Here is a 12897-nt window from a genome sequence, read left to right on the forward strand (position 1 = left end):
TCTTACTGTTGAAGAAGGGAATAAGAAATATGAAAAGGGGGAAGAAACAGAATGAGCTTTCTGATGATGGACTGGAATTAAGGACTAATGGTTGTAAACTTATATATCTGTAGACAGACAGATATACGTGTGTGTACATGTATGTACACATACATCTATTTTCTTGGTCTGTCCATTGAGAAGGCCTAGAAAGAGAGATACTTCAGTAGGAGTAAATACACCTAGAACCCAGATCTTAGTTTCTAAATACCGTTTTGCACAGAAAGGAACCAGGAATCCTTGGAGAAATGACTTATTCCATCTCAGGGAAAATATAACATGAGATTGAAACATATTTTTGGTCATAAAGGAAGGAAGTGGTCAAGGAATGATAGGGACATGTCCAAAGGACAAGAGGAGTCCTATTTCCATTAATGGTGGAGACACTTAAATGGACCAACCCTCCCAAAGTAACAACTGTACACACACTGGACAAAATATATGAAACAGTTACCTGAAGCGGCTGGAGACTGACCATAAACAGGCAGACAGTGGAGAGGAGTTAAAACTTGGAGGAAAGAACCAACAATAGTTGAGTTGTATGTTTTTACTCTTTTTTGGTGCCATGCAGGGTGAAGAAAACTCACACAGAAATCTGTAGTCTTACTGATTAAAGAATCAAAGAAGGGCTTCCCTGGTGGCGCAGTGGTTGAGAATCCGCCTGCCAATGCAGGGGACACGGGTTTGTGCCCCCGTACGGGAAGATCCCACATGCCGCGGAGCAGCTAGGCCAGTGAACCATGGCCACTGAGCCTGTGCGTCCGGAGCCTGTGCTCCACAACGGGAGAGGCCACAACAGTGAGAGGCCCACATATCACAAAAAAAAAAAAAAAAAAAAAAGAATCAAAGAACAGAGTTCAAGATGACAATAGCAAATGGAAAGTTAAGTGGGAAATTGCCAAGAGAGCCACATGGGGGAATCCCAAATTCTACCTATAAACTCTGTCCAAAGCTAATCCTTGAACTTCACAAGGGTGGTACAGACTCCAAGCAGACCAGCTAAGATAAAAGAGCTGAAAATTATTTCTACTGCAGCCCACCAGAGGAAAGACAGAGTTTGGATTTTAAGCCCAGCCAAGTTAACTACATGCTAAAATTTTTAAAAATAACAATACTCTTTAGAGAAATATAAAAGAATCAGAGTGTTAACATCATTCAAAATGTCTAGAATACAATCTCAAATTACTAGATGTACAAAGAAATAGGAAAATGTAACCAATTAAGAGAAAGGGCAATCATCGAGGGAGATCAACCCCAAGATGACCTAGACATTGGAATTAGCAGATAAGGATTTTAAAACAGCTCTTACAACCATGCTCTAAAATATAAGGAAAATATTCCTGTATTGAATGAATAGATAAGAAACCTCAGCTGCAAAATAGAAATTAATAAAAAGAGCCTAGTGGTGATTTTAGAACTAAATAAAATACATAAAATCTGTGATTGAAAAGAAATTATTGGATGGTCTTAAAATTTTTATTGGCTGGTGTTTGGAGGAGAAAGATTAAAGAGCCAGTAAACTGGAAGATAGATGGAAAGATATCTGAAGAAAAGAGAAAAACGACTAAAAAGGTCAACAGAGCCTCAGAGATCTGTGGAACAATATAGAAATGTCTAAAGCACATGCAGTTAGAAATCCCAGGAGGAGAGGACAATGAGAATGGGACAGAAAGAAATCCTTGAAGAAGTAAATATGAAAAACTTCTAAATGTGTTAAGAGATATACATATGCATTTTTAAAATATCCTTCAAGAATCAGGGCAAAATAGGACATTTTCAAATAAATGAAAACTAAGGGAGTTCATTGTTGTAAGCCAGAATTACAAGAAATGTGAAAGGTGATTTTTTTTTTAAATTTTTATTGGCGTATAGTTGCTTTATAATGCTATGTTAGTTTCTATAAAGGTGATTCTTTATACTGAAGAGAAATGATACCAGAAACTCTAAGTAGAATGTGAAAGAACATACAGAAACATAGTTGAAAGAGCAACAGATAAATTAACACTGAGTTCTAAAAATTTTTTTAAATCAGCCAAAAGAAGGCAAAAAAAGAGTAACAGAGGAACAAAAAAATATATGGGAAAGTAGAAAACAAAACAGCAAAATAGTAGACCCAAATCTAATCATATCAATAATTACATTAAAGATAAAACAAGTAAATACCATAATTAAAAGGCAGAGATTGTCAGACTGGAAATAAAAGCAAAATCCAACTGCATTTGGGCTACAAGAAATGTACTTCAAATATAGGAAATATATATTTGAAAGAAAAAGCATGGAAAAATATATACAGTACAAATTCCAATAAAAAACAAAAGTGGCAACATTAATATCAGACAAAACAGACTTCAAGACAAAGAATTGTGTGAGAGATAAACAGTCCACTTCACCATAATAAACAGGTCAATTCATCAAGGATGCATAATAATCATATTTGCTTATGCACCTAATACTAATACATCAACATATATGAAGCAAAAACAGACTGAATGAAAGCAAGAAATAGAGAAATCCACATAGTTGGAGAGTTTAACACACTTCTCTCATTAACTGATACAATAACCAGACAAAAAAAATCAGTAAAGATATATATCACAGCAATACAACCAAGCACCTTGACTTAACATTTATAGAACATTTCACCCAACAACAGCAGAATACCAATTCGTTTTAAGTGCATAAGGTATGTTCACAAGATAGATATAGACTGGCCCATAAAACAAGTCACAACAAATTTTAAAAGACTTATCCTACAGAAGAGATGCTCTGATCACAATGAAATTAAATATTAAAAAGCTATCTAGAAAAATCTCAAATATTTGGATATTAAACAACATACTTCAAATACATGGGTCAAAGAAGAAATCACAAGTTTGAAAATGTTTCAAAATAAATGATAATGAAAACACATGACATAAAAATTTGTGGGATGGGGCTTCCCTGGTGGCGCAGTGGTTGAGAGTCCGCCTGCCGATGCAGGGGACGCAGGTTCGTGCCCCGTTCTGGGAAGATCCCACGTGCCGCGGAGCGGCTGGGCCCGTGAGCCATGGCCGCTGAGCCTGCGCGTCCGGAGCCTGTGCTCCGCAATGGGGGAGGCCACAACATTGAGAGGCCCGCGTACCGCAAAAAAAAAAAAAAAAAAAAAAAAAAAAAAAAAATTTGTGGGATGCAGCTAAAGGAACTTAAGAGGAAAATGTATGGTTTTATATGCTTATATTAGAAAAGAAAAAAGGTCTAAAAATCAATGGCTTGAGGATCTGCCATACATAAACTATAAAAAAAAGAGCAAAAGGGTCTTTCCTGGTGCCATACTGGTTAAGAATCCACCTGCCAATGCAGGGGACATGGCTTCAAGCCCTGGTCTGGGAAGATCCCACATGCCGCGGAGCAACTAAGCATGTGTGCCACAACTACTGAGCTCGCGCTCTCTAGGGCCTGTGAGCCACAACTACTGAAGCCCGCGTACTCTACAGCCCATGCTCCACAACAAGAGAAGCCACCGCAATGAGAAGCACTCTCACCGCAACAGAGTAGCCCCCACTTGCCGTAACTAGAGAAAGCCCACGTGCAGCAACGAAGACCCAACACAGCCAAAAATAAATAAATTTATTTAAAAAAAGAAGAGTAAAGTAAACCCAAATGAAGTGTAAGAAAGGAAATAATAGAGATAATGGCTGAAATCAATGGAATTGAAAAGAGACAAGAGAGAAAATTAACAGAACCAAAATTTGGTTCTTTGAAAGGATTAACAAAATTGATGAAATCAGGCTTCCCTGGTGGCGCAGTGATTGCGAGTCTGCCTGCCGATGCAGGGGACACGGGTTCGTGCCCTGGTCCAGGAAGATCCCACATGCTGCGGAGCGGCTGGGCCCATGAGCCATGGCCGCTGAGCCTGTGCTTCTGGAGCCTATGCTCCGCAACGGGAGAGGCCACAACAGTGGCCTTTTGCATACCACAAAAAAAAAAAAAAAAAAAAAAAAAAAAAAAATTTGATGAAATCCAAGTTAGACTAATAAGGAAGAGAGAGAAGAAACACAAGTAACAACTATTTGTGATGAAAGCAAGGCTATCACTATAGATCCTGCATACATGAAAAGGATTATAATACATATAATGAACAACTATACCAAAAAATTTGACTACTTAGTGGAGATGGACAAATTCCTTGAAAAATATAACTTACGCAAACTGACATATGATGAAATAGAAAATCTGAATAGCTTTATATATCTATTCATTTTCAAAAAAAAAAAATTTCCACAAAGTCCAGATGGCTTCTCTCCTAGAGTCCATCAGACAATTACGGGAGCATTCACACTAATCTTATACAAACTCTCAGAAAATAGAAGGGAAGAAAGTACTTCTCAACTTGTTTTATGAAGTTAGCATACAAAGGGGAAAAATGCTTAACAGTGAAGAAACTTCGCAGACATTACCTTAATCAAGTGATCAAAACTGATGTCACCAGTAGCACTGGGACAAACTGACATCAGGTGGTATTCTGCCAATGAGGCTTTTTTGAAAATAGTCATGAGGAAACATCCAACAAACCCCAAATGAAGGATATTCTACAAACTGACTGCCCTGTACCCTTTGAAATATAATCATGAAAGAGAAAGAAATACAGAGGAACTGATCCAGAATAAAAGAGACCAAAGAAACAATATGACTAAATGTAATGCATAATTCAGGATTTTCTTTTACTATAAGAGACATTAATGGGATAACGGGTGGAATCTGAATAAGGTTTGTAGATAACAGCCTTATATAAAGGTTAATTTTCTGATTTTGAGAACTGTATTGTGGAATGTAGGAGAATGTCTTTATTTTTAGGAAATAAACATTGAACTATTTAGGGGTGAAGAACTATAATGTCTGCAGCTTAGTACAATACAGTTCAAGAATAAAAAATTCTAGGGACTTCCCTGGCAGTCCAGTGGTTAAGACTCTGTGCTTCCATTGCAGGGGCACAGGTTCAATCCCTGGTGGGGCAATTAAGATCCCGCATGCCACATGGCTTGGCCAAAAAAAAACGTATATGCAAATAATAATGTCTTATACACACACACACACACACACACACACACACACACACACACACACACACATATAGAGGGAGAAAGAAAAACAGACAAAGAGAGAGAATAAAAATGATAAAGCAATTGTGATAAATGTCAAGAATTGGTGAAGCTAGGTAAAGAGCCTATGGGATTCCTTGTAATATTCTTGCCACTTTTCTGTAGGTCTGAAATCATGTCAAAATAAAAAGTATTAAAGGTAGCCACTCTGAAAAACAATACGGAAATTCCTCAAAACATTAAAAACTGAACTACCACATGATCCAGCAAATCCACTCCTGGGTATTTATCTGAAGAAAATGAAAACAGTAATTAGAAAAGATATAGGCACCCTTATGTTCATTGCAGCATTATTTACAATAGCCAAGATATGGAAGCAACCTAACTGTCCAATGATAGATGAATGGATAAAGAAGATGTAGAGTGTGTGTGTATGTCTATATATATATAAAATGGAATACTACTCAGCCATAAGAAGAATGAAATCTTGCCATTTCTGACAACATGGATGGTCCTAGAGGGTATTATGCTAAGTGAAATAAGTCAGACAGAGAAGGACAAAAACTGTATGATTTCACTTATATGTTGAATCTTAAAAAAAAAAACAAGCAAACAAACATAAAATAGAAACTGAGTCACAGATTCAGAGAACAAACAGGTGGTTGCCAGAGGGGAGGTGGGGGGTGGGGGGAGAGAGAAATAGGTGAGGGAGATTAAGAGGCACAAACTTCCAGCTGCGAGATAAATGAGTCATGGGTATAAAATGTACAATGTGGGGATTAGAGTCAATAACTGCAATATCTTTGTATGGTGACATATCATAATTAGACTTACCGTGATCAGTTTGAAACACAGAAATATTGAGTCACTAAGTTGTGAAACAGGAATTAACATAGTGTTGTACTTCAATTATACTTCAAAATTATATTTCAAAAACAAACAAACTCATAGAAAAAGAGATTACTCTTCAATAAGTGGTGCTGGAAAAACTGGACAGCTACATGTAGAAGAATGAAATTAGAACATTCTCTAACACCATATACAAAAATAAACTCAAAATGGATTAAAGGGGCTTCCCTGGTGGCGCAGTGGTTGCGAGTCCGCCTGCCAATGCAGGGGACACGGGTTCGTGCCCCGGTCCGGGAAGATCCCACATGTCGCGGAGCGGCTGGGCCCGTGAGCCATGGCCGCTGAGCCTGCGCGTCTGGAGCCTGTGCTCCACAACTGGAGAGGCCACAACAGTGAGACGCCCACGTACCACAAAAAAAAATAATAAATAAACAAACAAAAAAAGGATTAAAGAACTAAATGTAAGACCAGAAACCATAAAACCCCTAGAGGAAAACATAGGCAGAACACTCTTTGACATAAATCGTATCAATAGCAATAATTCCTTGGATCTGTCTCCTAAAGCAAAGGAAATAAAAGCAAAAATAAACAAATGGGATCTAATTAAACTTAAAAGCTTTTGCACAGCAAATGAAACCATCGACAAAACAAAAAGACAACCTACTGAATGGGAGTAAATGTTTGCAAATGATACGACTGATACGGGGTTAATATCCAAAACATATAAATAGCTCATATAACTCAACATCAAATAGAACTCCAAAACCCCACAAACAACCCGAGTAAAAAAATTGACAGACATTTTTCCGAAGAGGATAGACATTTTTCCAAAGAGGACATGCAGATGGCCAATAGGCACATGAAAAAGATGTTCATCATTAACCATCAGGGAAATGCAAATTAAAACCACAATGGATATCACCTTGCATCTGTCAGAATGGCTATCATCAAAAAGAACAAATAACAAATGTTGGCGAGGAGATGGAGAAAAGGGAACCCTCGTACATTGTTGGTGGGAATGTAAATTGGTGCAGCCACTATGGAAAACAGTATGAAGGTTTCTAAAAAAACTAAAAATAGAATGACAATATGACCCAGCAATTCCAATCCTGGGTATATATCCAAAAAAATGAAAACACTAATTTGAAAAGATACATGCACCTCAATGATCACAGCAGCACTATTTACAATGGCCAGGATATGGAAGCAATACATCCATCAACAGATGAATGAATAAAGAAGATGTGGTATATATATACAGTGGAATACTACCCAGCCATAAAAAAGAATGAAATTTTGCAATTTCCAGCAACATGGATGGACTTGGAGGGTATTATGCTAAGTGAAATAAGTCAGACAGAGAAAGACAAATACTGTATGATATCACCTACATGTGGAATCTAAAAATTAAACAAACTAGTGAATATAACAAAAAAGAAACAGACTCATAGATATAGAGAACAAACTGGTGGTTACCAGTGGGGAGAAGGGAGGGGGGATAGGCAAGAATGGGGTAGGGGATTAAGAGGTATAAATCATTATGTATAAAATAAAAAAGCTACAACAATATATTGTACAACACAGGGAATATAGCCAATATTTTGTAATAACTTTAAATGGAGTATAACCTTTAAAAATTGTGAATCCCTGTATTGTACACCTGTAACTTACATAATATTGTACATCAACTCTACTTCAATTTTTTTAAAAAAGATCAGATTTGTGGTTACCAGAGGTGGGGGATGGGGGGGACTGGATGAAGGCAATCAAAATGTACAAACTTCTTGGTGGGAATGTAAATTGGTGCAGCCGCTGCGGAATACAGTACGGAGGTTCCTCAAAAAACTAAAAATAGAATTACCATATGATCCAGCAATCCCACTCCCGGGCATATATCTGGACATAACTCTAATTCAAAAAGATACATGCACCCCTATGTCCACAGCAGCACTATTCACAAGAGCCAAGACATGGAAACAACCGAAATGTCCATCGCCAGATGAATGGGTAAAGAAGATGTGGTACATATATACAATGCGATACTACTCAGCCATAAAAAAAGAACGAAATGCCATTTTCAGCAACAAGGATGCAACTAGAGATCATCATGCTAAGTGAAGTAAGTCAGAAAGAGAAAGACAAATACCATATGATATCACTTATATGTGGAATCTAAAAGATGACACCAATGAACCTATCTTTGAAACAGAAACAGAATCATAGATATAGAGAACAGACTGGTGGTTGCCAAGGGGAAGGGGGTTGAGAGAGGGATGAAGTGGGAGATTGGGGTTAGCAGATGCTTTTATATACAGAGTGGATAAACAACAAGGTCCTACCGTATAGCACAGAGAACTATATTCAGTATCCTATGACAAACCATAATGGAAAATAATATTTTAAAAAAGAATGTATATATATATATATATATATATATATATATATATATAAAACTGAATCACTTTGTGGTACATCAGTAATTATTACAACATTGTAAATCAACTATACTTCAAAAATTTTTTTAAAGGTACAAACTTCCAGTTATAAGATAAATAAATACTAGGAATACAATGTACAACATGATAAATATAATTAACACTGCTCTGTGTTATATATGAGAGTTGTTAAGAGAATAAATTCTAAGAGTTCTTACCATAAGAAAAAATTTTCTATTTCTTTAATTTTGTGTCTGTGTGAGATGGTGGATGTTCACTAAACCTACTGTGATAATCATTTCCTGATGTATGTAAGTCAAATCATTATGTGGTACACAAGCTTATACAGTGCTTCTTGTCAATTACATCTCAACACAACTGGAAGAAAAAAAGCTGTCAGAAGAAATTTGTTTGGGGAACACTGCACCCAGCTCTCCTACCTGGATATTTCCAATGTCCATTAGCATGTTAAGGCTCTGACAAGTCCTGCACAAGGAAGCCTGTTTAGTATTTAGATAGCAGAAGACTCACTTTGTCCGAACGGGTATTATTTTCTGACAGAGGGGTTTCGCCAGTGTGTGAGACACTGGAACAGAGCATCAGTGGACTTGCAAATGTGTAGGATTTCATCTACGCTGTGGACCCACAGAAAGTGTTTGCCAGACCCCCGCTGTCCCTGCCCCGTGGCGTTCCCCAGGCTCTCACCTTCTGTGAGTGTCTCCTTCTGCTTCAGCACACCTCTGAGGGTCAGAAGACGGGGCACGGCTGCCCAGGTGTGCTGGGCTTGGCTCTGCAGGCTCAGGACCTGGCCTCCCCTCTGCTCTTCAGATGCCTTGAGAAAAAGCTGCACCGTGTTCTGGTCTAGCAGTGCCTTGCAAAACAGCCAAATCCTAGGAAGAAAAGTGATGGGGGCATGGGAAACGTTGGCATCTATCCCTGCAGGCAAATGGTGTTTTTCCTCTTCAGATAAGCAGGCCAGCCCATAAGAGTTGCATTCCTGAATCCCACTGTCCAGACCCATCAAGGGACTGCCTTACTGGCCCTCAGCCCACAGGGATACAGGGTAATAGGGGGTTAAGATCATGGGCCTTGAGGTCAGTCAAACATGAATTCGAATCCCAATGCTGCTGCTGACTCACTGTGTGGCCTTTTGCACAAGGACATGACCTCCCTGAACCTGTTTCATCTTCTGTAAAGTGGAGGCAAAAATGGAACTACTGATGTTGATGAGCTAACACTGCTAATGTGTTATGGATGTATGTTATTATGGTGAGGCACAAGGGAAAAAACAGCCCCAGGAAGCCTGCTGTTAAACTTCCTGGAGAATTGGAGCAGGGGACCTGGTCCCTATCATCCCGGTGGTAGGTTATTGATAGGACACCATAAGAGATACTTCCCTTAAGTACCAAGACCAGGAACAAGATCAGCCATGCTTTCCTTGGTGAACATTCACACAGGTATGTGAGGGTGTGTGTGTTTTCCCATAAGGAAAGGCACTGTTTGCAAATAATGCCATCGGTTGGTTTCTCTTTTTTGCACCGGCTACTAGGAAGCCCAGAGCCAAATCTTCAGCTCCACCCTAGAAAATGGCATGCATTTTGTTTACCAATGCCCCTTTGAGCACCTTCCCATTTTTCCCATTTTCCCTTCCCTTCACCCTAATTTCCTTATGTATTTTTTTTTAAAACCCAGAACAAGAGTTGGCAAGCTATGCACCTGGGGGCCAAAACCAGCCCACCCCCTGTTTAGTAAATAAAGTTTTACTGGAACTCGGCCACACCCATTCATTTACATGTCGTCTACGTGTACTTGCAACAGAGACCACGTGGCCCACAGGTCCGAAAGTATTTACCATCTGGCCCTTTCCTGAAAGTTTGCTAATTCCTGACCTAGAACGATATATATTTTCATAATCTGCCTCAAAGTCATTTTAGATTGGGAATAAGGATGTGCAGACGGACGAAGAGGCAGGTGGACAGACAGCCGTAGATGGTAATTCCAGGGACAGGGTTATCTAGGACCACGTCCAAAGCCTTAAATCTCCTTGAATTCAAAAAAGCTGCCAGAGCTAGGACTGCAGAGGAAAAAGGAAACTAACATCTAACAGAGACCTAATATGTGCCAGAATGTGCCGTACTCAAAGGAGCAGCTCTGTGGCAGCTGGAAGTGACGTTCTCGCTGGCCAGAAGCTGGTTTGGAATTCACACGTGTTGTCCAGTTAATTCTAGGACAACCGTAAGAAGCAGGTTGAGAAGCTGAGGCACAGAAGGGCACAGTGTCTCACCCGAGGTTCCCGAGGCAGCAATGGCAGAGCTGGGATTTGAACCCAGGCTGGCTCCCTATCCCAGGCCATCTCACAGTGAACACGTCATTATGTGAAAATATCGTCAGAGATGACAAACTGGAGGGAAAGACACCAACATATTCCCCAGGACTACCTCTAGTGATTTTTGGTTTACTCCTCATTCATTATTATACTCTTTCAAGTCATCTAAAATGAATGCTGTTGTAACTAAAAAAGAAAACAGATCAAAGTGGAAAATTGAATGCCTCCCCCTCCCATTCCCTCAAAGCCTTAAAAATCAAGAATGGCACAAACGGGGGTAATTCAAGCATGGTTCCAGAAGGCACCTCTGGGTGATGATTTTCCATCTCCCAGGACGCCAGGCCTTTGACCTCGGAGGCCCCCTCACCCCTCACAGGCCACTTGGGGATGGGCACCTGTCTGGGGACACCTTGCCGGACAGCTGCAGCTGAGCAGCTCTGGGGGCTCTGAGGACCTCCTGGCGGAGGAGGACGTTCATGCCCCAGCCCCGGCTGCTCCTCCAGGTATCCTGGCTGGCGGTGGCCTCCAGCAGAACGAGCGCCTCACCAGACACGTGCACAGACAGGGAGCCGTTGAGGTTGCGCTCTCTGTAGCGCCCAGCAGCTGCCTGCACCTGCAGGGAGGCAGGAGAGAGCTCAGAAGTGGAGGGGGGACAGGAAGGGTCTGTGGGAACTGGGAATGCAGGAGGGCCCCTTCTTCCAGGAAGTCTTCCTGAGCCACTCCATCTCTGAGCATCACCAGATGCAGCAGACTGCAAACACTCAGGAAGAGAAATGAGACAGAGAGAAGAATGGGGGACAGCCTTCCCTGACCCCAGCTCCTGGCCCAGGAACAGTCTCTCATCTTGTCCTTTCCACCACATATGAAGTGGAATTATTTTCTTACAAATGGGGAAACTGAGGCTCAGAGAGGGTCACATATTCAACCTGGGCCTGCCTGGCTCTAAAACTCATGCTTGTGCCTGAAAGGGGGCTGCTGGAGAAAGCAGAGGACCCCTGTGCAGCTCAGTTACAGAAAAGGATGCTCCTAACAGTGTGCCCTGGGGCCCAGAGGACCCCTAGAAGCGCTGGAGGTCAAAGGGGAGAGTGCCCAGTGCATAAGGAGAGGGCCACACCTGGGGTCAGGCTGGAGCAAAGGCTTGACCAGGGCAATGGTCGGGGGGCGGGGAGGAGTAGGGGTGAGAGCAGTGAGGCCCATTCCTCCACCAGCTCTGCAGGACCTGAAGCCCCTTTTCCTGATCTGCGCCTCAGTTTCCCCATCTATGGGGTAGAAACTGGCCCAGCCCAGTCTGCACATTACAATCACGTGGGAAGCTTTTATAAGTATGCCTGGTCTCTCCATATTTGAATTGATAAACTGTAGATCCATGCAATGCAATGAAAAAAGAAATGAAAGAAATGAGTTATCAAGCCATGAAAAGACATGAAGGAAATGTAACTGCATATTCTAAACGAAAGAAGCCAATCTTTTATTTCAAGGCTACATACTGAATGAGTCCAACTATATGACATTCAGGGAAAAGGTAAAACCAAAAAGACAGAAAATGGCTCAGTGGCTGCCAGAGGTTAAGAGACAGGGAAGGAGGAATCGGAGGATTGAAAAGGATTTTTAGGGCAGTGAAACTACTCTGTATGATACAGTAAAGGCTGATACACGACATTATGCATTTGGCAAAACCCACAGAACGTACGACACAAAGAGTGAACCCTAACGTGAACTATAGACTTTAGTTAATAATAAATTAACACTGGTCCATCAATTTTAACAAATGTACCACATTAATGCAAGATGTTAATAAGAGGGGAAACTGTATTGTGGGGAAACGAGGTATATGGGAACTCTCTGTACTTTCTGCTCAACTTTTCTGTAAATGTAAAACTGCTCTAAAAAATGAAGTTTATTAATTTTTTTAAAAGTGTGCCTGTGACCCCCTGACTAATCAACTCAGCATCTCCAGGCTGGGGTCCAGGTATGTTCTAAAAGCTCCCCAGGTGAGTCTAACACGCAGCTTGGGTTGGGAAGGTCCAGGGTACACCGTTCGTTCTCTGATTGGCTTCTGTGGTCCTGAGGGGTCCTACCGAGTGTGCGTTCTCAACAGGGACAATATCGCCCCAAATGCATAATTGGCTCTTAGCAGGTAGGTTAAAAAAAAAACAACAACATCTTATAT

At 40.7% G+C, this 12897-nt stretch overlaps 1 protein-coding gene across 1 annotated transcript in view; it reads right to left on the minus strand.

The window, feature by feature from the left end:
* The window catches only part of LOC131741595 (uncharacterized), a 161058-nt gene that overhangs the window by 65516 nt on the left and 82645 nt on the right, over window positions 1-12897 (minus strand). The window contains exons 38-39 of the mRNA XM_067013704.1: window positions 11123-11340; window positions 9107-9291 (exon numbers count right to left, since the gene is read on the minus strand). Of these exons, the coding sequence (XP_066869805.1) occupies window positions 9107-9291; window positions 11123-11340 (403 nt within the window). The remainder of the gene's footprint in view (window positions 1-9106; window positions 9292-11122; window positions 11341-12897) is intronic.

Source organism: Kogia breviceps, chromosome 14 (assembly GCF_026419965.1).
Source record: "Kogia breviceps isolate mKogBre1 chromosome 14, mKogBre1 haplotype 1, whole genome shotgun sequence".
NCBI lineage: Eukaryota > Metazoa > Chordata > Mammalia > Artiodactyla > Physeteridae > Kogia > Kogia breviceps.